At 38.2% G+C, this 26,426-nt stretch overlaps 1 protein-coding gene and 1 long non-coding RNA gene across 2 annotated transcripts in view; one reads left to right on the forward strand and one right to left on the reverse strand.

The window, feature by feature from the left end:
- Positions 1 to 11,066, forward strand: part of LOC126100815 (uncharacterized) — a 42,368-nt gene extending 31,302 nt beyond the window's left edge. The window contains exons 3-4 of the long non-coding RNA XR_007522214.1: positions 8,901 to 9,039; positions 10,751 to 11,066. This is a non-coding gene — a long non-coding RNA (uncharacterized LOC126100815). The remainder of the gene's footprint in view (positions 1 to 8,900; positions 9,040 to 10,750) is intronic.
- Positions 11,067 to 18,699: 7,633 nt separating this feature from the next.
- Positions 18,700 to 26,426, reverse strand: part of LOC126100499 (prenylated Rab acceptor protein 1) — a 45,593-nt gene continuing 37,866 nt past the window's right edge. The window contains exon 4 of the mRNA XM_049911110.1: positions 18,700 to 21,675. Within this exon, the coding sequence (XP_049767067.1) occupies positions 21,572 to 21,675 (104 nt within the window). The 3' untranslated portion in view covers positions 18,700 to 21,571. The remainder of the gene's footprint in view (positions 21,676 to 26,426) is intronic.

The following is a 26,426-nucleotide window of genomic DNA, read 5'->3' on the forward strand; positions in this document are numbered from 1 at the left end:
TTTCAATTTGCCGCCGCTCATACCTCACCTGCCTTTCAACAACATCTTTGCCTCTGTACTTCCGCCTCGACTGACATCTCTGCCCAAACTCTTTGCCTTTACAAATGTCTGCTTGTGTCTGTGTATGTGCAGATGGATATGTGTGTGTGTGTGTGCGCGAGAGTGTATACCTGTCCTTTTTCCCCCTAAGGTAAGTCTTTCGCTCCCGGGATTGGAATGACTCCTTACCCTCTCCCTTAAAACCCACATCCTTTCGTCTTTCCCTCTCCTTCCCTCTTTCCTGACGAAGCAACCGTTTGTTGCGAAAGCTAGAATTTTGTGTGTATGTTTGTATTTGTTTGTGTGTCTATCGACCTGCCAGTGCTTTTGTTTGGTAAGTCTCATAACTCGTGCGCCGAGAGAGATAGGAGCAGGGGAGCTTGTGGAATAATTATAAAACAGTGATAAGCAAGGTTGGAGTTAATCGTGACTATCACATAAGAAAAGTCAGGGTAGCAAACACTGTGATGGAATGGTGAGTCATAGAGTAGTGGGACTTGATAATTATGTGTAGACATAGTATCTACTAAGATTGTAGAAGTAGAGAAGTGGAAGAGGAGTCTAGGGTATTAGAGGAGGTACTAAGAAGTGAGAGTGAAGTGTAAAATAGATTTTATTTTTACCAGGAAGTATTTAATTATAGTGTACATAAAGATGTATACTAGGGAAATGAACCATGAGGCCTACTCATAAAGGATAAAGGGGACGTACCTGGCATTTGCTAAGGCTATAGGGTAGGTGTACCTACATAGAGATAGGATGATCTGTGGTCTGATGAACAGGGATGTTTTATAAAGGGGCGTACCTACCAGAACGGAAGGAAGAAGTGCACTAATAGGGTCAACCCACATGTAAGGTATAGGTACTGACCCTAGGGGAAAAGGACAATTCGTGACAGAAGTCACACATATAATAGTAATTATTCTGGTAAGTTTGAATTCTATATACCACCAATAGCTTTATTATGTTTCATGTGAGTTTACAAGGGTTGAAAAGAACACTTTTATTTGCCCAGAATTCCTCCAGGCTACAAACTACTATAAATAATGATACTAGTACGTACTAAGGAAAAAATAGTACAAGGAATTAGAATAAAGTACTCTAGTGTCATGAACACCTGGAATTTACGATTGGATAAAGAGCAGAAAAAAGAAAAAAAAGTGGTCCTCACAATTTTTTAGACATTGAAAGTGCTAACTCCAACATTGATTGAAATATTCACGTTTTATTAAAGTAAAATGAAAAAAAAGGGGGGAATAGCTAAATAATAAGAAAAAGGGTATTCCCAGTTATTAAAAGAACAAGGTATACTGTTGAAACATGAATTGTTATGATATATGATATAAATGTACATAATGGTGGTATATAAAATATTGCATGTTCAAACTGGGGGGGGGGGGGGGGGGGAGAATATGTAGTGCTTCAAGAATTTCTGCGTAAATTCTAGAACCACTTGGCCTTCCTCCATCACAGATCCACGATATTTTAAATAGAAGTGTGAGAGAGACGAGTCCAGCCTACTGCACAGTGCATGTTTGTGTGTGCAGGTCTAAAAACAGTCACGAACAAAAATGTGGACATGGCGGCCGACAAGTACCTGCTGTATGATCCATAGAGTTTCAGTGTATGTTTAGAGAACAGCCTGTGCTATTCTATGCTGGTTTAGTGACTGTGATGATCGTTAAGAACAAATGAAGAAATGGGATTAGACTTTTAAGTAATTCATGTGTTGGAATTGCTAGAAGCAAGACATGTTCATATTTTCTGGTGGTTATTAAACCAACCCTGTTGTAAATGTATCTTAATAGAGTCTAATGTTTGACAACTTGGTTAACTCGCACGAGTTTGAATATTTATATAAGAAGTGGTGAATTTGTTTTTTGTGGAAGTTTAAATATACCATGACTGAACTAAAAGTATTCTTTGAGTACCAAATTATTTTAAGAGTAGAGAGAGAGTCTGATAAATTCCCTTAACCAGCATTATTCTTCAGAGAAGAAGTTTTTGAGATCGATGTGGCCAGCTATCCAGAGAGGAAGATTGACCGTGTGTACCAAGTAAGTCAACCTATGGGAGAGAGGTGGGAAGTTTGAAAATCAGCTCCACATCAGTTCTTGTCATCTAAGGCTGTAGACAACTACCTCAGTCCTCATTTCCCCTCTCTTACCAAAAATTTTGGCTTGTGAACATACGCACATCAAAAAAAGTTTTGCATCACCCCTGTTCCCAGAACTCCTGAAGACAGACGTTGACTGTGGATATTGTATCACAGATACAGTACCTTTGACTGTTCAGAGATGTCACTAAACCCACCCAAAGATGTAAACAACCATGCACGAGCAGTGCCTATTAGACAGAAGGGGTCTGACAGCCGATTTCCAGTCATTCCACCAGGAAGGAGGTACATGGATCATGTTGTCTGTAGTTCAACCATGCCTAGACAGTCAACACTGCGGTTCGATGACGTCCACATTGTGCCAGGAAGGGCTCCCAACAAGGGAGGTGTCCAGGCGTCTCGGAGTGAACCAAAGCAATGTTGTTTGAACGTGGAGGAGATACAAAGAGACAGGAACTGTCGATGACGTGCCTCTTTCAGGTCACCCAAAGGCTACTACTGCAGTGGATGACCGCTATCTATGGCTTATGGCTCGTAGGAACCATGACAGCAACGCCACCATGCTGAATAATGCTTTTCTTGCAGCCAAAGGGCATCCTGTTATGATCCAAACTGTGCACAATAAGCTACATGATGCGCAACTTCACTCCTGACGTCCATGGCGCAGTCCATCTGTGCAACAACACCAAACAGCACAGTACAGATGGCCCGAACGACATGCCAAATTGACCACTCAGGGGCATCATGTTCTTTTCACCAATGAGTGCTGCATATGCCTTCAACCAGACAATTGTCAGAGACGTGTTTGGAGGCAACCCTGTCAGGCTGAATGCTTTATACACACTGTCTAGTGACTGCAGCAAGATGGTTTTTTTTGAGGTGGCATTACGTGGGGCCGACGTACACTACTGGTGGTCATCGAAGGCACTGTAATGGCTGTATGATACGTAAATGCCCTCCTCCGACTGACAGTGCAACCATATTGGTGAGGTACTTGTCTTCAGGGATGACAACTCGCACCCCCATCATGCACATCTTGTGAATGACTTCCTTCAGGATAACGACATCACTTGATTAGAGTGGCCAGCGTGTTCTCCAGGGTTGAACCCTATTGAACATGCTTAGGATGGATTGAAAAGGGCTGTTTAACGGACGACATGACCCACCAACCACTCTGAGGGATCTACACTGAATCGCCATTGAGGAGTGAGACAATCTGGACCAACAATGCCTTGATGAACTTGTGAGTAGTACGCCATGATGAATACAGGCATGCATCAATGCAAGAGGACATGGTACTGCTTATTAGAAATACCGGTGTGTACAGCAATCTGGACCACCACCTCTGAAGGTCTCACTGTATGATGGTACAACATGGAATGTGTGGTTTTCACGAGCAATGAAAAGGGCAGAAATGATGTTTATGTTGATCTCTACTTGAATTTTCTATACAGGTTCTGGAACTCTCGGAACCAAGGTGACGCAAAACTTTTTTGGCTGTGAGTATTTGCATTCTTTTAACACAGAAGATTCTAAATATTTATACCAAATCCTGCTTTCTAATGAAGCCTTCGTACTCAGCATCTTCCTCTCAATGCCACTGTCTATACAGGGTGTTACAAAAAGGTACGGCCAAAAACTTCCAGGAAACATTCCTCACACACAAATAAAGAAAAGATGTTATGTGGACATGTGTCCGGAAACGCTTAATTTCCATGTTAGAGCTCATTTTAGTTTCATTCCAACATGATCAAATTGTAAATTTTCACAATCAACATGTGTGGGCTGACGAGAATCCGCACGCAATTGTGCAGTCACGTCATCAACACAGATTTTCTGTGAACGTTTGGGCACACATTGTTGGTGATGTCTTGATTGGGCCCCGTGTTCTTCCACCTACGCTCAATGGAGCACGTTATCATGATTTCATACGGGATACTCTACCTGTGCTGATAGAACATGTGCCTTTACAAGGACGACACAACATGTGGTTCATGCACGATGGAGCTCCTGCACATTTCAGTCGAAGTGTTCGTACGCTTCTCAACAACAGATTCGGTGACCGATGGATTGGTAGAGGCGGACCAATTCCATGGCCTCCTCGCTCTCCTGACCTCAACCCTCTTGACTTTCATTTATGGGGGCATTTGAAAGCTCTTGTCTACGCAACCCCGGTACCAAATGTAGAGACTCTTCGTGCTCGTATTGTGGACGGCTTTGGTACAATACGCCATTCTCCAGGGCTGCATCAGGGATTCCATGCGACGGAGTGTGGATGCATGTATCCTCGCTCACGGAGGACATTTTGAACATTTCCTGTAACAGTTTGAAGTCACGCTGGTACGTTCTGTTGCTGTGTGTTTCCATTCCATGGTTAATGTGATTTGAAGAGAAGTAATAAAATGAGCTCTAACATGGAAAGTAAGCGTTTCCGGACACATGTCCACATAACATATTTTCTTTCTTTGTGTGTGAGGAATGTTTCCTGAAAGTTTGGCCGTACCTTTTTGTAACACTCTGTATATGTCTCTCTCCCACTCTCTCTTTTTTTGCTGGCACTTTCCCCTGTCTGTCTCTCCTCCAGTCACTGTCTTCATCCCTTTCTCTTGTCATTCCTTACTACTGTCTCCTTCTCTGTCACTTTCATTGTCTCTCTGTCCCACTGCCATTGCCTTTGTGCCATTCTTTTTCCCCCCATTGGCACTGTCTCTTTCTTTCTTGCTTGCAGTCCACTGTCTTTCTCTTCAACTACCATACGTTCTTGTCTTTGAGGATGGTTTGCTTGGGGGTTTTCCCCTAGACCAGGAAACTTTAACATATGAGTATAGGAAATGGAGAAAAGCTGGCAAATTTTTTTCATATTTAAGTTGACCAGACAGGGAAGGGGATGATTCCAGATGCCTGCCCCCCTTCCCCCCTCCCAACCGTATGATGGTCTCCGTTCATCTCTCTCTTCCACTTCCAGTGTCTCCTTTCTCTCTTTTGCTCCCACTGCTACTATGTCCAACCATTTTTCTTTCGATTTCCTTCTCCCACCATCACTCTCTCCTCTCTCTTTTTCTCCCACTGGCAGTGTCTCTCTGCTACTCTCTTTCAGCACAAAAAAGCACAGTACATTTGCATGCCAAAATCTTTGATGAAGAAGGTGAAATGTGGGTTGAGGCAGTTGATTCCCAATTTCTCTGTTAGAGTCTTTTAAGGAGGAGCATATTTGCCTGTTTTGTGCTCTGACAGGAGCATTTTTCAGCTGGTTCATTTATCTTCCCTTTTAAAGAAGGATGTGTTGTTTATATAGATCGAATTCTGCAGGTCAGTAAAGTTTTGACAGTTTATTTATATATATAAGCCCATTTACAAACTTTGACACATCTAAACAATTAATAAGTATGCATAATATAAGGTTAACAAAAAAATTTGCCTCCTATCCAATGCAAGTTCACTTTACACTACCTTACATAACACAGCACACCATTTTTAGGCTACACCTACAGTATAGAAAAAAACGCAGTGTTTGATTGGCAAGTACAAAGAATATCATAAAACAAAATAATTTTTGTAAGTATGCTTACACTGGCAGTTGGCACCATCTAACAATTTCAATGTCAGGACAGCCTGTACAGGCACAAAGTGCCCATTATGCAGACACAACACTTTATTGCTGAAAAAATGGCGACTAAAAACATAGTTTGGTGACCTCAGAACCTTTGGGATGACCCAGAACCTTTGTCATGTGTTCATTCACTATGTGTCAGTTAAAACTACATTTGTGCCTCAGACTAGCTATTAGATGCATAACTATAGTAACTTTGAAACTCTGTACCATGGTAACAGATAATGCTATCGAAAAAGTTTCATGGTTCGCTGAGAACACCATCTTAAGAATACACTGTAAAAATTTTGACAGTTTGCTATTAACAGAAATTATAAAAGTGACCTTCCCCACAGTTGATACTTTTGATGCCCAAAAGTTTTTTTTTTCTTCCAGGAACCACCCATGAACAATTGGTGCTTCTATAAGCCATCTAAGGCCCACAATGAACCACATGTAATGCAATTGAACCAACCAATTCGCTCAATTTGCCTGAGCTGGAGGAAGTGTGTAATGTTTAAATTTTGACCCTTCACTGCAGGATGTCCATTCTATCAATAGGTATACAAATGGTTGCTAGGCTAAGTGCTATCCAAAACAGTTGACTACTTTTCTCTGCCATCAGTGGATGCCAAGTGATGACCGCCTGAAAAATCACAAGTTTGTGTGTGACTTTGGAAATTTTGTGGTGCACATATAGATATGCTCCTTCATGTCTTCTAATAATATGTCTGGTATTTGACTTTATCATTTACAAGCATTCCTAGCTATTTGGTTGTTTTAACAGTTGGGAAATTGTTTTGAGCTAATTGCAGTGTTTGATTACTTGAAATTCTGTACCTAATAAAAATGATCACAGTGAATTTATTAGCAGATGTTTTGAGGCCACTGTCTATGAACCAGTCATAGAAACAACTAACAGCTACATCAATTTTTTGTTGGCAACTATTAAATTTTTTAGCTTCAGCATATATAGATATGAGTTTCAGTAACTGGATAGTGTTGTAAAAACATTCATGAAGAGTAGAAAACCAAGACCAATCCCTGTGGAAAAACTTTGCTAGTTTCTCTTGGTCATAGTGTATTTCCATTTTGTAGACTGATTGCTTTTCTATTGCTCAGGACTGACAAATGGTTTTGGAGATGTAATTTTTTTCCATATTTTGCTCCAAGATCAATATGACAACATTACTGTATGCTAGCTTTAAGTCTATGTATGAGGGCAGGAACTTTAATTGTGACAACTATTTATTTACAGTTTGTACAAAATAGTTATTTGTTTCACAGTTTTACTGACCTTCAAAATAGTCACCAATTGCCAGCGATGTGGAAGTATTAGGATACTCTTAGCAGTGCCAGTTGTGTGGACAGTTCGAGCGGCGTGGTCTATTGCCTGATGAATTTGTAGCAGTTCTGAAGCGAATGCCATGAAGTGTTTCACTCAGTTTAGAAACTGAGTAGAATTCATGAGGGCTTACGTCAGGGGAATGCAGTAGGTGGTATAGCACTTAGCAGCCCCATCAATCAAGCAAATCACTAACAGCTTGCACTGTACGTGCTTGAGCATTGTCCTGCAAAATGATGGACAGATCCTGCAGAAAGTGTCATCACTTCTGTCTCTAAGCTGGTTGTAGATTGTGTTCCTATTTTGTTAAAAGGGATGGTACAGGTCAATTTTGAGTCTTTGTGTCCAGGTCTTATTATAGATTTTGAGCAACAACATTTTCCTATTAGTACGGTATGTCTCTCCATTTAGTAGTCAATATAATTGGGGCCAGATGCAATATTTTACAATTGGGATAATGCAATATGGAGTTCCTTCAGTGGCAAGGGTTATGTAAGTTTGCTGTTGTCCTCTTCATATTCAGTTTCATCTGCTTTATCTGGTACATCAAGTGGAGCAGTCATACACAGGAATAATACTGACAGTACATTAGATAGTGCATTTTTCTAGGTGTTTGCCATCATGCTATTTTATGTTATTTATTTCATTCAAAATCTGGGTTAATCGTGTTTCTTTGCTCACTTTAGCATAGATTTTTTAAATTAAATATCACTTCTTCTTTGGCTTATGTTATCTTATAGTTAACAAAATCAATGTCATTAGGGACTCATGTTTTTGTGAGATTTCCCTTCCCAGATGGGAATGAGAGTCATCAATGACACACACAATTACAGTTACAGCAGTAAGTAAAAATCCATGTGAAAACTGGAAGAGTAAGGACCAATTGCAAATGCCCTTGTCCCATATTCTTCTTTAAACAAAGCAAATGTGGAGGCCTATGTCCTGAAGTTTTTTACTACAAAACAGGTTGTCATAAGCTTGTCAAGAGTAATAGGGTTCAGCCTATCTAAGTTATTGTCTTTGCTGTCAAATAATAAAATAAAAGAACCTTTGTTATTAGTTGTATACAAGTTGGCACTGAGAACTGCTGTGGTATCTTCTTGGTTGGTGTCATTGCATAGGAGTTTCTCCATTTTACCTTGTTGGCTGCCGAGTCCTTCCTCTGCCATGCTGTCTCAGTAATTGTTTCTGGGAATTCATGGCTGGGCCTGTCATTGTCTCGAAATGCTGAATTTTTTGTGGTAGCACTCCCTCATTGACACAATGATTACATTACCAATCACTTCCATAACAGCCTGATGTGGCATTTCTGTCTCCATTTATGTGCTACATTGTTTCCTTCCAAAGTATGTGTAGCATTCCTGCTACAATCACCACCATACATAATGGTGACTGCAGTGTAACAATCTGAAAACCACTTCATGAGCAGTGTCCAGGCAAATTTATCACTTTATTGCTGAAACTGAAGTCAAAGAAAAGCCTGAGAATACCATTGCTTTATATGGGCATTTTCTGCATTATCATGAATAGACAGTAAGAAAAGGAGTAAGTACTTCTGTAGTAGTAGATAAAATGCAAGTGGAAAAACTAGAGAACTTCAGATGGTCATTTACTGAATGCTCTATGTCTCCACGACTTGTGTCTATATTCAGTGGTTAAAGTGTTCTGACAGCCAGGAAGAATATTCAGAAGAAGACAAATATATATATATATATTATTCTGCATGTGGATCTTTTTACAATTCTTCTTTGTACATAATGTCTCTTTACTGTTTTAAATATGCAACTTATTTTTATCTGTTTACTTTCTAGGTCTGAAGAGGAGTTGGAGCAAATGACCAGAGCACTAAAGGAGGCTGCCAGCAAATTTGGGCTAAACATAAACGAAGCCAAGACAGAGTACTTCGTTGTGACGCATGGTCAAAGTGAGACTGTAGAACCCTCATTAACAGTAAGTTCTCCAAGGCACAGTCTGTTGAATGGAATTTTCAATATATATTTCATATGCAGTATGATAGATACAGATTACAGGAAATTTAGAGACTTTTGGGGGAAAAAAAGCACCTGTGTGAATATTAAGAGGTCCCACGGCAAGCCCGTACTAAGAATGGAATTTTGAAAGCTAGAAGACATAGATAGAAAGTCTTTATAAAGAAAATGATCTTGAAGACAATATTACGGAAAGTGAAGGGGAAGAAAAGGAAGATGAGATGGAGATATGATAATAGGAGAAGAATTTGACAGAGGACCGTGACAAAATATAAGAGGATCACAGTTGCAAAAATCACAACAGAACTGAATGTTGAACTTGTACACCCAGTTAGGGCCAAAACAACACAAAGGAAGCTCCATAAGGAAGGAAACACAGGGTGAGTTGGAATTCAAAAACCACTCATCGGTGAAGCAAATGCTGGTAACCGGAAATGTGGTGCCAGAGCCATAAAACCTGGACTACGGAGTAATGGAAGCAAGTCACTTTGTCGAATGAGTCTTGTTTCACAAATTACGGCCAAGTTTACACGAGCGAAACACGGTGAGGTTTTGGTGATGATTTTAGCAGCTGCATCATGATATTCCATGGACATCACGTTTACTCTGGAAGGACACATTACTGTCAAGGATTATGTTGCCAGCTTGACTGATCAGATACATCAAAGTTACAATACTTGTTCCCCAAGGGTGATAGTGTGGTGCAAGATGACAATGCCCCTGTCCACACAGCTCACATCATCTAGATCTGGTTTAATGAGCAAGAGGATCTCCCCTGGTCACCAGAACTCAGTATTATTGAGCCTTTGTGGTTTTCTCTGGAGGGAAGGGTGGGTGACGACTGTCCAACTCCATCATCATTACCTGAACTTGCTACTATTTTGCAGGAATAATGGTTTAAGATTCCCCTTCTGAGATGAGTGGAAACTGTTTTGAATGCCAAATGGTTTCCTACACTGTATTAGGCATGGTAACATGTTGAATTTTCGGTATATCCATGTTTATCCAACTCCTATATGAGGAAGCAGTAAAGTAAACCAAGGAGAAATCCGGAATTGGAATTTAAGTTCAGGGAGAAGAAAAAAATCCTTGCAGTTTGCTGATGGTATTTTAATTCTGTCAGAGATGCCAAAGAAGTTGCAAGAGCAGAAGAGGAGTTATTGTTTTTTATATATATATATATTCATCCAAGGATCATCTCACAATGAAATAGGAACTGTCAATGTAATATAATACAAATCAATTCTTAAAATATACAACACACAGACTGAATGCTGAAAGGCATAATCAGTCTTAAATGATGATGATGATGATGATGATGATGATACAACACACAGAATGCACACCATGCTTTATGAGAACAGAGCAGACTGTCTATCATGACAGGACAGGTGGTCAGGCATGGCCTTGATTAAGGAACCATCCACGTATCTACCACAGTGATTTAGGAAAACCATGGAAAATCCAAATCAGGATGGCCAGAGAGAGCAACTCCATCCTCCAAAATATGAGCTCAGTCAGTGTCTTAACGGCTGCATTGCCACATTCTGTTGGTCCCTAGTGTACAATGATTCTAGGTTTACACACAATCTGTTTGACACAAATCAATATTTAAAATATACAACACATAAAATACACAACATGCTATAGTTCTGTTCTTTATCGCAAAACAGACTGATGACACCTGCAAGAGACTCCTGAACTGTGAAGATACTGCTGCGCCCCTTGGACCAACTCTATTCTGTTCAAAAAGCAGATTCCATGCCCACACACATTCAGCTATGCTCCTCAGTCCACCTGAAAAACTGAGTCAGCATCCCTCCATGATGAATGAGATGTTGAACTCAGGAGAAGACATTAGAATCATGTATTTTACACTTTGGCACACAATTTCCTTGTAAAAGCAATAAACCATGATTACATATTGAAATGTAACAGTTTGTTTTATTTATACCGTTTCATTACTACCCACTACTCTGCATATTCTAAGTAATCTTTAATAATTTCATATACTTTGCTTATGAAGAATGTTGTAACTGTCCTTTTTAACAGATACATTTTAGTAATCTTTTTCATTTGCTTTGGCAGTGTATTATACAATTTATTCCCTGTTAGAAAATGCTGTTGTGGGTTTTTGTTTGTTTTTCTTTGGTAAATGTCAGTCCAAAATTCTCATGTTCCATGATTATGTATAGAAGTATTAGTGGAATACTTGATGAAGTTTTATGCACCTCAGATTGGAGATTGGTAGATGTACTCACTCTGTGCTGCAAGGAAGCCCAATTTTTTAAATAGCTCTTTACAATGAACCTGATTAGTACTTCTAGCCATTATTCTTATGACACTTTTCTGCAGTTTAAAAACTGTGTCCATGTTTTGTTTCTTTGAACCTCAGAAAAGAATTCCATAGCTAAGAATTAAATGCATATAGGCATAGTACAGACCACAAACTGATACTAAAACCCTAAGGGCATCCCATGCCAGTGATATTCTTTTTGCCAGTATCTTTATGTGCTCATTCTATGTTAGCTGACAATCAATGTTCATTCCTAAAAACTTTGTGTTTGGCATGCAATCTATAGATTAATAATCTATGCTTAATTTGATAGAATTGTCCTCCCTTCTTTATAATGAAATATCTTCTGTTCTTTTTTTTTACGTCCAACATTAATTTATTACGTACTGTCCATCATAAAGATTGTTGAGGTTTCATTTGCTTTCTGCAGTAGCAGCTCCGGTGTTTTATCCGTGACATAGATGTTGCTTTCACCTGAAACTAGAATTCTTTCTCCATCTCTTATACTGTCTGGAAAGTCATCAATATATATTGAGAACAGAATTTGACCCAGCAAACTGTACCGAGGAACACCTATGTTTATATGTTTCTTGTCTGACAATTGTTTTAACACAAATTTGTCATCATCTGTGAATTAACTCTTAGATTAGATTAGATTAATACTAGTTCCATGGATCATGAATACGATATTTCGTAATGATGTGGAACGAGTCGAATTTCCCAATACATGACATAATTAGGTTAATTTAACAACATACTTAAGTTAATATAACAACTTTATTTTTTTGTGTGTTTTTTTATTTTTATTTATTTATTTTTTTTATTATTTTTTTTTTTACAATTTTTTTTCTTAATTTACATCTAAGAATTCCTCTATGGAGTAGAAGGAGTTGTCATTCAGAAATTCTTTTAATTTCTTCTTAAATACTTGTTGGTTATCTGTCAGACTTTTGATACTATTTGGTAAGTGACCAAAGACTTTAGTGCCAGTATAATTCACCCCTTTCTGTGCCACAGTTAGATTTGCACTCTGTTTTCCAGTTAAGACTGTAACCACCAATTCACTATTCTTCTTATACCTACTGCTCCTAGCTTTCTTAGTAGTATTTTATGGGCAACAGTGTCAAAAGACTTGGACAAGTCTAAGAATAAGCTTGTAACACAGACACCCTTCTCGAAAGCTTCAGGTACCACTTTTCTGAACTCTAATGTCCAATATTGTACTTCTCCTACTTTGGAAACCAAACCGAGCCTCTCTAAAAAGGATGTATTTATTCATGTAACTCTTAGCCTCTCTTTCATGATCAATTCAATTATTTTTAAGAATGAAGACAGTAGTGAGACTGGTAGTTGAACTGAATTGATAGTGTCTTTAAAAGTTGTTAGAAGGTGAATATCAGTAAAAGTAAAGCAAGAGTAATGGAATGTAGGTGAATTAAATAACAGAAATGTGACACTAAAGGAAGGCAATGAGTTTTGCTGCTTGAGAGAAAGAATAATTGATGATGGCCAAATTAGAGAGGATATAAAATGCATATTGGTAACAGCAAGAAAAGAGTTTCTGAAAAAGAAAAAATTGTTAACAATAAATATGAATTCAGGCCTTAAGAAGTTTTTTTCTGTATGGAGTGTAACCTCTTACGGAAATGAAACATTGGTGATAAGCAGTTCAGACAAGGCGAGAACAGAAATTTCTTACCTATAGTGCTGCAGAGGAATGTTCAGAATTAGATGGATAGATAGAATAACAAACGAGGATATAAACTTTCACTTTCCCCAAGATGATGTTACCAAGGTACACAGAAGGGTATAGTGCAACAGCAGACAAGTTGTGCTTAGATTCATCTGTCCTGGATTATGTATTGAGGATACCAGAACTCTTCTACAGTATTTGTAAAGACCCCGCCACACATCAGGACGGGCAAGAGAAATGGTGAGGAAGGGAACAGATTAGGCCAGGGTGAGCAGTTAGCCTTATACAACACAACAGTCTCAGGACGGCACTGTGTGCACGCATCACAGCCGATTCCTGAATACATTGATGCCCCCCATCCCTCCAGTGACAGCCGTTGTCCGGAGCTTCTCCAGCTACGAACGCCCGCGTGCACTTGTTGCCCCATGTCATGTACTTGTGTGCAACAGCCGACTTAAGATGTTCTGATGCCGAGCAGCAATACCCCGGTCGCCCCCCCCCCCTCCCCCTCGAATCTAGGAGGCTGCGAGGGTGCACCTCCCCCACCAGGATTTTATACAGCTTGCAGTCTGTCAGCTGAAGTCTCTCAGAGAGCAGTGGCTGACTGGACACTAGTACTCCACATCAGTGAAGTTTTTGCAAGTCCCATAGGTATCTCCACCACAGGTATGGCGAGTCTCGTACCGGAACTTGATGATTTAATCAGCAGGCAGACAGCCAGCAGATCTTTATCACCAGAGATTAGCCACGGTTTCTCTGAAACTTATAAACCTGTCACTCTCTCCACTTCAAGATGCAGACAGAATGCTGGCATCACTGAATGTTTTGAGCCACTAAGCTCCATTACTTATATCCTAGCTATACTTCTGATGTAGTCCTGCTGGGTTGGTGGGGAGGAAGGGGGGGGGGGGGAATGAGTAAGTTTGCCTTATACTTGTCCTGTCCACTTTTCTCACCTCACTCTGCCTTGAGCACGGGTTACTGGACCCAGTTAAATCTACAATACGAGAGTTTCTCAGAGGCATGCAACTGCTCTGTCTTACAAAATGTTACTTCAAGCCTGGTCACACACTGTTGCTGCTCAAAGCATTCAGTTGGGCCACTATTCTGGCTGTGTCTCAAATTGAAGAGAATGATGAGCTTTTGCATGCTGATTAGCTCGTCAAGTTCTGGCATGAGACTTGCCATACTTGTGGTGGGACAGCAGCGGGATTTGGGTAAACTTCACCAATATATGGAACTGGTGTCTAGCTAACCACTGTCACACACACACACACACACACACACACACACACACACACACACACACACACACACAGTGTGATGACTAGATGGAGTGCTGTATAAGGCTGCTTGCATACACAACTTCCAGTACTACCACTGTTTCACTGCATTCCCCACATGAATCTGTCCTCTCCACCACCATTTCTCTCACTCATTCTGACACATAGTTCCCTGGAATAGGCTGGATCGTTACAATCAGTGTCAGTGAATGGTTGTCACAATTTCCAAAACAATGTGTTGTGTTGAGTCCAGCATCCAAATGCTACAGTTTTGTGAGAGAAGTGATTACTGGGTAATTCTTGAGACCCAAATGTTGTGTTTTAGTGTCTAGTAGTAGGATTGCGTATTTTGGTCATTGTGTATGGACAATGATACTTGGCAAATCTTCAATTCAGCAGTATTGGCTCGGCAAACTACATGTGCAGTGAGTGTCACTGTTTATGTTTGATTCAATATTTCTTCTCAGTTATTAAGAGTTAATTTGTATGTGGTGTGAAGCCACATGAACCCATGGGCCTACCATTGTTTAAGGGTGACAGTATATCTGATAATCTAATACCAGTAAAGTGTTAGTTTTGCAGTCTTACAGGACGCTGATTGCTGTGCGCTAGGGCTGTAGCAGCCGCGTTTTACACGGTGGAAGGGTTGATCATTTGTCACACAATTGTTCAGTGTGTAGATGGGTGAGGACACAGCAGACAAATTAATTTATTAGTTTTTTATGAATACTGAGTGCATTAGTTAGTTATTTGTGTTTCTGGTATTGGCAGAAAGTATGCAAAATGGTAGAAACACATACTTCTGCTGCTGCTACTAATGAAAATTCCCATGAGGAGCAGGAGCATTAGCATGAGGAACTCTTTCATACATTTGAGGCTTTGGAAGCCAGTTAGGTTCAACCAAAGTCAGGGAAAAATAAGGCAGAGTTGTGGATGGATTCTACTTCTTTTGTCCGCAGCTCGTGGTCATGCGGTAGCGATCTTGCTTCCCACGCCCGGGTTCCCGGGTTCGATTCTCGGCGGGGTCAGGGATTTTCTCTGCCTCGTGATGACTGGGTGTTGTGTGATGTCCTTAGGTTAGTTAGGTTTAAGTAGTTCTAAGTTCTAGGGGACTGATGACCATAGATGTTCAGTCCCATAGTGCTCAGAGCCACTTGAACCATTTTTTCTACTTCTTTTGATCTGTCTGTATAACTGCACTTATTGGTCCTGTTTTGGGTAAAATAACAGAAGATGTGTCAATATTCATTAACAACATTACAGCTGTTCCTGCAATAAGCAATTGGTCGCATGAAGTAACCCTTCGTGTGGCTACCTTGGGTTTAATAGGTAAAGCCAGGATATAAGTGCTGTATCACGATCCTCAGTAAAGCATATTCGTTTCAGCAGTTGGGTCGGTGGACTAAGCCAGCATTACCAAAAACCAAATAGCCCCTGAATTTTTCATGAGAAGCTCAGTACTTTGTCTTTGAAATATAATAAGTCAACAGCAGTTTTTTTCAGACAGGCAATGCGCAGATGTATGTGCCTACCGAGAATGCAGAGGCCAATGAAGTAGTACTGCAGGAAGCAGAAAATGGAGCATTAGATTTTTCTTGCACTGAATACACACAGAAAAATCTAATGCTCACAGAAATGTCACAAAGAGTTTGCATTGAGAATCCTAAAGATTTAACAGTAGCTCTTAGAATTGCAGCACAATTGGAGGCGATACATTTTGGCCTAAAGCTTTGGATGTCAAAGGTTATAGGTGTGCTCACAAGGGCCACATGCAGGAACTGTGGGCAACCAGTGTGTTACTCATGTGTGGATGTGGGCCACTGAGCAGGAAATTGTCAAAAGAGGGAATGTGGGAAGCACCGTTGGTTATGCATCCGTCAAATTCAAATAGGAATCTTTGACTATTGGAAAGCAACCCCAACAGATCGTAACACTGCACAGGATAGAGCACATACAGAATGCTACTTAGTGAGTGGTGTACAAAGAGGTTTCTTGTAGACACCAGGGTGCAATGGCCATTATGTGTCTGGACCTGGTGAGCAGAAGGATACTTAGGCCATCACGTTAGAAGTTACATGGTGTTGGCAATAATGGTGTGGAGTTGTTTGGTATGATGATACTTGAGTTTACTCTTGGGACAACTAAGTTTATGGAACAAATGGAAGTTTTACCATATGTGGGTGAAGGATAGTCAGTGATTTTCAGGCTAGATTTTCTTTACAAACATCATGCTAGGATTTATCTTTGGTGACGTATGATTGAACTTAGTGAAACTTTGCTTCACTTCGTGATACAGTTGCAAATGAGGCCATAGCGCAAGGCTTATCTGTCATGAAGGTGATGCCAACTAAACAGCAGTCAAGTTTGTTAAAGATTGACCAAAAGAAATGGGAAAAGTAGTGTGGGTTTTAGTGGGTACTGATCTGCCTTGTGGGGCTTTGTATGTGGTTGAATCACTCTCAAGCAGTGAAGTATTGGATGGTTCACACAGTTCTGTGCATAGAAGCTTAGTGCACAAGAGTAATGTTGATGGGGAATATATGGTTCCAGTTAGTGTAGATAATTTTGGCAGAGGTGGCATTGGTCCATCAAAAGGTGTAACTCCAGTCACTAAAGAAGTATTAAAGGAAGAAGAATTCGATAGGTTGAGTCTGGATATAAACCATAAGCAAACTTTCGATGCAGCGAGAACGTGGAGTGATCACACAGGTATGGAAGAAGTAGCAACTTGTTTTGTATAGATGCATGGTTAGCAGCAACTCCGGTAACTCAGCATTTTATACCCACAGGGGATAGTACAATGATTTATAGAAAAATGTATCACGTACTGAGACATTTAGAGCTGTTAATACAGGAGTTCACTGAACAACTACTATAAGATGGGATCATAGAACCTAGTGACAGTCCCTGGAGCACAAATAAAATTATTGTCCCTAAGAAATTATTGGATGGAATGAGAAAATATAGGTTTTACTGTGATTGTAGGTTTCTGACTGCACAGACTGTTACAGAAGCTAATCCAGTTCTTATATTACGGAAACCTTTGGATAATTTGGGTCAGTGTCATTATTTTACTATAGTGGAATTCAAAAGTGACTATCATCAGTTAGAAGTAGCATTTGAGGATAGACCAAAGACAGCATTTACAGCACCATGCAGACATTATCAGTATAAACAGATCCCATTTGGTTTAAAAAATGCACCTGACACCTTTCAGCAGTTACTGGATGGAATTTTAAGAGGGTTAAAGCATAGAACTGTATCGTGCATTTGGATGACATAATAGATTACACAAAAGGATATATTGGAGTATGTGAGATAGTTGGAGGATGTATTTAACAGATTATGGTCAGAATGATGCTGAACACGGACAGGTGCCACTTTGCTCAAACTCAAGCTACCTATCTGGGACACTTTGGTAGTGAATATGATGCACAGACTGATCTTTGTCTTACAGATATAATTTAAAATTTTCCAATACCACACACAACCCAGAGGATACAGTTGTTTGTTATCACCATAAATTTGTAAAAGACCTTGTAAAAATAGCTGCCTGTCCAGAGTGTCTTGATATAATCTCAACAAAACTGCCCAGTTACTTACTTGATTAGCACATCTGTGACAGTGGCCTCTACTGCTTTGTTGTGGCTGGAAAAAAACTTAAAAAATTTACAGTTTGCGCACCAATCTTTTTTGGGATGCAGCATATTTTTGGCGAATAGATCTTCGAACAGGTGGCCCCAAACAAATGGAGGGCATCTGAAAATCCAGAAATTGAAACTAAACTGAAAATAAATTAAGAATAAAATAATTCTTCTGAATTAGACTGTAAGGAAATTCTGAAGTACGCCTTCATTCTTATGGCATGTACATATGTATGTATGTTGTGCAAGGTTCCAAGAGTATGTTAAACTGTAGGCTGCCCTGTAAATGGCTAGGTAAGTCATTTCAAAGGTCAGAGTACAGCGAGGTCATGCCACCGCCAATAGGACCAGGTCTAATAAAACAGTGCAATATTCAAGCCAAACTTCAGGTTGGTGACAACTTTATCTTATTATGTTATTCAAAAGCATACGCTGCAGAATAACACAAGTATAGTAGCATTGATAGTCATTAATGTACATTTTACATCCTCATTCAATACTTATCATGAAAGTTAGCCTATAAAATGAGGCAACATATACATCAGCATAAAAGAATCAACGCAAGGCATGAAGAAGAGTGAGAAAAACACAGTAGAAGAAGCAAGCACAACAGGAATAGTGTGCAAGAACCTGAAGTAATTTGGTAACACTCATTGAAAAGTAAAGAAAGATAAGGAAGTCCAGAGGCAACAACTGACACAGGAAGTTAGTATGGTACTTTATTTTAAAATATTTATATGAAAGAATACACAGCACACAAATAAAATTTATATACAAAATCTTCATAAATAGACATGGTTTGAATTGTATTTGGGCAACCTATTTACATTTTACGCACTCCGATTTATAAAATAAATTAGCACAGGTAAAAAAAAAAATGTATTTGTCTTTTCACATTGAGATTTTGTAAATAGCTTTAGGATTCTGAGGGAAACGACTGGCCACATGATATGTCATTGTGTGTCTAATCTCATCTTCATTAACTAATATAAATTTATACAGAGAACTGCAGGAGGTATGACTGGGACAGGATTTTTTTAAGCCAATTTCAACAACATCACAGGTATTGACTGTCTATCCAAGTTTTTAGTTGAGTGATTTTAGGAGTTTCACATAAACCAATGTTTCATCAATCATGATTATCAGAAACACACGTTAAAAAAGCTTGATAAACTTATTTTAATAATAGCATGGACTTGTTAAAAGGAAAATAGAATTCTGAAATAAAATTTCTGGACACATGACAATTTATATCACATCACAGAGAAAATGAATTTCCAAAAGTATTGACATATGAAAATGTAAAATAGTAATGTATAGCTTTTTAAAGTTTATATATTTTATTCATCCACCTTCACAATATTTATCTGTTGATTTGATATGCAGGCCACTGTGCACATTTGAATTTCTTGCTATCTTTGTATGATATGGTGCAAGAATAGAAAACAGATTTTAATATTTCCATTTTGTGTTCCCTATTACTGCCATAAAATGGCATTGAAAATGATGTGAAAATAATGATATTTCACAAGAAGATTGACTACCACTTCCTACAAAATTGTATGTTTTAGTGTTGCTACAGCAAGCCCAGCCATATCAACCTCATACTATTGTTTTCTTAATGCCTTTAATGTTCAGTTCTAACACTGAAATGTGTACACCATTCACAATAACATACACACGTGTCTCTTCTGCATGATTATGTTTATTATTGTTAATAAAATACTGTGCAGTCCTCTATTCTTCCACTCTCACTGATTGATTGTTTTATTTTACTGCATTCATCATGACTTATCTTTGCTGATCTCATTACCATGAATTAATCTCCTCCACATTGCTTTGTTTATCTTCCTTGCTCAATGCTCTAGTATAAGATTCACAATTACTGCGTGCCTCAGCTAGTCAACCTCGTATGTTCTTTATGCAGCCTCAATGTTCAATACAGTTTCTTCCATCTCCCCTTTTATTTCTTTTTACAAATTAAAATAATTTCTTCATTATTCCACTGCAGCACAACATTTTGAATAACTTATATTGCAATATGTTTACCACACAAGGTGATATTCTGGGACCACAATCAATGGCCTCTATAGAAAATTTTCTTATTTGTGGAACTTCGATGTCTTGTAGTATAATACTGTTCATTTTAGTTGCATTCAGTAATTTCTTTTCTTTAATCAAACATTTTATCTGTCATCCATAAAATCTGAATACACAGTTCAACAATATGGAAAAAATATATTGTTACCCACACATAGCGGAAGCAGTGAGTCACAGATAGGCACAATGAAAAAGAAAAGCTAGAAATATTTCAGCTTTTGGCCAAAAACTCAACCCACTTATACAGCAAAACACACACACACACACACACACACACACACACACACACACACACACAGCCACTATCTCTGGGTGTATGTGAGTTTTTGTGTGAATGTGTGTGTTTCTACTTCTGAAGGAGGACGTTGTCCAAAAACTAAATATTTCTAGCGTTCATTTTCTTTGTGCCTGTCTACAGTCTTTTTCTTTGTGTCTGTCTGCAACTCAACACATCTTCTATGTAGTGAGTATCACTCTATCCTTTCCAAACTGTTTTTATTTCTCCCTGGACTTTCCACTGTTTGAACACACAGTTCATTATTCCACGTTCCCTAAAATTCATATTTTGCATTTATTAACCAGATATAGTGGGAGATTATCTGTTCCGCTCATTCTGTGATCATATTTCTTTTGTTGTCACCCTACAAATCCATCTCATGTTTCAGAACAGGTATTATGACATTCATTGTAATAAACACAAATCAGGAGCTCTTCTCATGTTTTTCTAACTTTTTAAAGCTTTGACAATCACAGTATGATAGTTATTTTATTATATTTTGTTATTCTGAGTGAAGTTTGTATGCAGGAGAAATCAAGTTAAATGTACAACCTTTATATTTTTTTATCTATTGAATCAAATTTTCTAATTAGTTCCAATACTATTTTTTCTATTCTCAGGGCTTGTTTGAGAATAATATTTCACTATTGGTAAATGTTTATTCCAACATAAAATCAGATTTCTATGGTAATGCAAAGATCTTTCTTTGAGCAGTGTGCAGCACTGGAAAATTAAGACTGACTCACTGTCATATTATCATTGTCACAAATTTGCAGTTCTGCAGAATTCCCTATACTACTTCTTCTCCCCCATCCCCAACCCTATTTTTGACATGTGAGTGATATATATATATATATATCTAGCTATATCTAGATAGTCCATGAAGATGTGATGATCACTGTGCACTGCTTTGCATAAGCTATTCATCCACTGCTGTCAGAATTAACATCTGCACAACATGTCTTTTTACGGTCCATTTCTATATGAATACAAATCCTCCTCCTATATCAATATAACTCTGGAAATCCTGTTACGATATTAGTAGAAAATTCTTTGTATTGACACTGAAATGTATATATAAAATAAAATCAGATGCTCAAAAAATATTACATTTTTCTGTAACCAGAAATAGTATCCATAAATTATATTATGTTCAATGTACATAAACAGTGTGTATGAACATACTGTGCTACATATTTGATCAGACCTCTTCCATTACAAGGTCAAATCTGCTCTCATCCTGACTCAACACAGCATCAATATTGTAACAAGCTGCATGTAGAGTAATTATTACCAAGGAAGCACCTGAAAAAGAAGAAACAAATGTAAATAAAATGTTGTGTTGAAAATAATTTAGCACTGAGAGATGAGGCTATTATAAAGTGGTATATGCAACACGTCAGACTATATCAAAATCACAATTTGCGTATTCAGGACAGGAAATGATTTTTAAACATTTTACACTGATGCATAATCTAATCTTCATTTTCTCATTGTGGGATGTCGTGTCTTCACAGTTCCTTGATAAAAATCACATTTTAACCTAACTGGAATACTTCAATCTGTAGCAGTCAATTTAGCACATTGCCTGAACTTGGAGATGAGTACCATAATTAATAAAAATTAATTATTTCTTGCAATTTCAGATATCACTGCATAATCAAATATTTGTTTGGCATCGTGTTTTCTTCAAGTAGAAAGAAGCTAACATGTAATCTGAAAGTAAACTTAATTTTAAATGGTGCACTAGGAGAGAAGTACTGCACATGATCTAGGGGTTTGTGTCTTTTATTACCAATCCAAAAGTACAATGTCCCAGTCTGATTCCATACAGTACTAAGATTATGAATAAAAATGTCAATTATGGTGACTGAAGGCTTCCGGTATATAGAGTCACTCATTCTACATATGACTTCCAAAAAGAGGGCAAAGGCTCAGGCCACTCTTTTGCCTTTGGGGTAGGAAACAATCCAAACAGGTGAAACACGTCAATGGAAACTGCTGCATTAAAAACTAAAAAGTGTATCCACAGAACATGCAGTCTTGTACAATAATCTCTTGGTTATTATTCCTTTCACATTTTAAATTAAATATAAGCTCTGGAGGTATACTAGTCACATGTTTGGATCTTCAGGTGAGGCTGTGCAGAATGTTAGACACTTCAATGTCATAAGGAAAGTGGTTCTAGGGATCAGTGAGGTGAAATGGGAATCTGGTTGGATGAGTAAAAAGTAATAATAGCAGCATTAGTAAATAGTGTAATGGGTGTTGATATTCTTATGAATATAAGTGTAGGTATAAAGATGAGCAACCCAGAGTATGAATGATTTTTATGAGGGCTGAATCAAAGTTGACAGCAACCACAACTGTAGAGGTTTACGTGCCCACTTCACAAGCTGACACTGAGGAAATAGAGAGAATATATTAGGAAATGTAGAAACTGATGAACAACATGATTGGCAATGAATATTTGATAATTCTATGTGACAGGACTGCTATAGAATGTGTAAGAATGGAAGGGACAATTACAAAATTGTTAAGGCTTCCGTGGCCACTTGTTGACAAACTGCCTAGAAGGGACAATTACTGGAGAATATGAGTTGAAAATGAAAGAAGAGGAAGTGAGACTTATAGACCTCTGCAATAGGTTTCAGAACTGATTTCCCATGGTGTCTGTTCTTTGGGACATGCCTGAAAGAACAGACACCAAGCATTCATACAATTGATTTGCCTTGATGGACAATGAGTCCACAACCTTCAGTGTGGCTGCATATTTATGTTCAACCTCCAGCGGAAATCTAAAATTTGCGAACATGGACGACATGCAAGGAGACTTCGGACAGGTATTCCTAGATGGGAATATGAGTTAAATGGGGAGTGTGCCAAAATTGTCTGTGCATTTGAGATGAACACTGTGTCTGGACGGCACAATGATTAACACAACTGCCTTATAAGCGGTAGGTCCTGGGTTTGGGTCCCAGTCCGGCAGACATTTTCACTCGTTGCCGGTGATTCCATAAACTCCCAATGCAGCTGATATTAGTTCTTCCCTTTCCTTTCTTCCCTATTCACCTTCAATTTACATAATAGGTTTCAAAAGGTAGTAGCAAATAGTCTCTTCCAAAATCACAAGGGAAAGGGAAAATGTGTATACATGAGAAAGACAAGAAAGTGCAGGAAGATATCAACTAGACAATATCATGATTACAAAAAGATTTAGAAATCAAATTATGGGCTGAAAAGCATGCTCAAGAGTGGACATAAGCTTAAATTACAAATCCACAGTGATGGTGAAGAGGTTGAATTTCAGGGGGATGATTAAAAAGGAGTACACAATGAAGTGGAGTACTGAAAATTTGATGCAGATTGAAGTATAGTGCAAATTCTCGAATGCAACGATGAATGGTCTAAGTAAATGACCCAGAATAAATCAGTATAAGCCAAGTGGAATATAATACAAAACGAAATAATTAAGGCAAGACAGGACACCATGGGCATAGCAAAAGAAGAGGGAAAAAATAAAGTGGGGGGTGGGGGGCGATGCTGTGAATAACTCAGGAAGGACTTGAGCTTACAGATGAAAGAAGAAAAATCTAGAGTGCTCAGAATGACATAATAATCTGGCAGTAAAGGCTGCTTAGGAATGAAATGAACAGGAAGTATGAACTAGCTAAATCAAAATGGATGATAGAAACATGTAAATACGTTGAGAAAGAAATGATGGTAGGAAAACTTAGCTTCACCTACAGGAAGCTTAAAGTCAAAGAAGTAAAATGTAAATGTGTTCATTATGAAGTGTAGATGGGAAACCTTTCTTAATTGCAGAAGAAAAAGCAGACACGTAGCAGGAGTAGACTGATGGTCTATATTATGGAGAAGCTGGCAACAGTCAATGTGTACCTTTGGTGTTATTGAAACCTTTGGAGAGTGGAGGAACTATCTGCTTAACAAGTTTGTTAGCATGGCCATCCTCCGCAGCAAGCACAGAAATACTCGTTTTGTAAATAAAACAGCTTTTTTGTCCTGCAACTTAATTCATTTTTCCCAGATGTGTTTCACCTTTTTCTTGCTCTATGGCATATTCGGTGGGATTTATAACAATAAAGTTTTGTTATTTTTAGATTATCAAACAGTTCATGTCAGATTTTTTTATGTAAATAAGTAATTACTTACAGTTTTTTGTGATCTGTGTTTCCTCTCATCTGGTCTGAAGGTCGCATTACCATTTTATTTCCAAAACATAAGCACAATTCTGTATTCTGTACTTTTTCATACTGTTCACCATGTTTCTCCTTTTTTGTGGTGTACTATTATTCAGTCTTGTGCTGGCAGATATAGCTATTTGTTCAAACACTGTGCTTTTAACTACGTAAAGATTTTTAACTTTATTGTGTGTTTCCTTCTTTTTGGTTTGTTACCTACATGTTGCCAGCCTACCGATGTGTATGTTCAAAACCAACTTCTATTCATGATATTTATATCTGTGTGTGTGTGTGTGTGTGTGTGTGTGTGTGTGTGTGTGTGTGTGTGGGTGTGGAAATGGGAGTGGAAAGGGGGGCGTTGGTGGTTTGAGTTGTAGAGTGTTGAATATAAATGTAATAACTGTTAGAGAGTGTTGAAAGCTTTGGTGACAGCTGATTTGACTTGTGGTTTCAGTGTTGTGTGGAGGGGTTCATGGATAAGTGAGTGAAAAGGTGTTGGGTGGTGTTGTTGTTATACTGGATGGTATTATTATTATTTTATTATTATTACTATATCCATCCTCTTTGGGAGTGTTATTCCATTATTTTATCTATTAGTGTAAACAGTGAATTGTTTGGCATGTGTACTTGATCATTCAACAGGGTTTTCCTTTCTGCTTTCCTTTACTGCGTGTGGTAATTTTCTTCCAGCGTTAGTTGGTGCTCTGCAAATTTGAAGTGGTTTGTCCCATACTTCCAGGTTCTGATGTGTTCTTTGTATCGGACATCAAATGTTCTACCTATTTGTCTTATGTATCTGCCTTCTCAAGTGTTACACTGTAGTCGATATATACCTGCTTTCTGGTATATGTCTGTTTTTTGTCAGTTTTGGGGTGTATTTTTGGAAAGAACTGTCTGTTGTGTATGCCATCTTTATTCCCTGTCTTTTGAAAATGTTGGTGATTTTATATTTGTATTTGTATAGCATTGTGCACCATATTGTGTTTTCTTTAATCTTTTTCTGATTATTCTATGTAGTTGTTATGGTACTGCACGTTTCTGTCTGGTTCTGCTGCTTTTATTTTACTTTTAATTTTGTTGTTTAGCTTTGTGACAATGTTACTATCGTAACCATTGTTTTGTGCTATCTGCATTATTACGACCAGTTCTTTTTTGTGGTTTTCTCTAGTGAGTGGCCTGTGTTGAGTCTATGGAGCATGTGTTGAAGTGCTGCTTGCTTTTGTGAGTGTGGGTGGTTCGAGGATTAGGGAATGATTATGTTGCTGTTGGTTTACGGTAAATTTCAAACATATGCTTGTGGTATTGTTTTTTGATTTTTATATCCAGAAAGTTAATTTGGTTATTCTGTTCTCTTTCAATAATGAATTTTATATTTTTATGTACCTTGCTGATGTCAGTATGTAGTTTTTCAATTTTTGTTTGTGGTACATCTATTAAGCAAAGGATGTCATCCATGTACCTGAACCAATATAATATGTTGTATTCTTTTGCTACTATTTTTGTGAAAATGGTCTGTTCAATGTAGTTTATAAAAATATTTGCTAAGACTCCTGAAATCGGGGACCCCATTGGTAATCCATCTTCTTGTAAATAAAATTCGTTATTGAACTGGAAATAATTTTGTTCTCTTACGAGCTTTATTAATGCGTGTATTTCCTTAATCTGTTCATCAGGGAGTTAACTATAAATTTTCAGGTGCTTATCTAAGATTTCTATCATTTCTGGTACTAGTATGTTGGAATACATGCTTTCTAAATCAAATGAGAGGAGTGTTATTGTGCCTGGGATTTTTATATCTTTTATTTGTTATATTAGCTGTGTAGTGTTTTTAATGGTTCTGTCTACTTGTACTTT

This window comes from Schistocerca cancellata, chromosome 9 (assembly GCF_023864275.1).
Source record: "Schistocerca cancellata isolate TAMUIC-IGC-003103 chromosome 9, iqSchCanc2.1, whole genome shotgun sequence".
NCBI classification, from domain to species: Eukaryota; Metazoa; Arthropoda; class Insecta; order Orthoptera; family Acrididae; genus Schistocerca; species Schistocerca cancellata.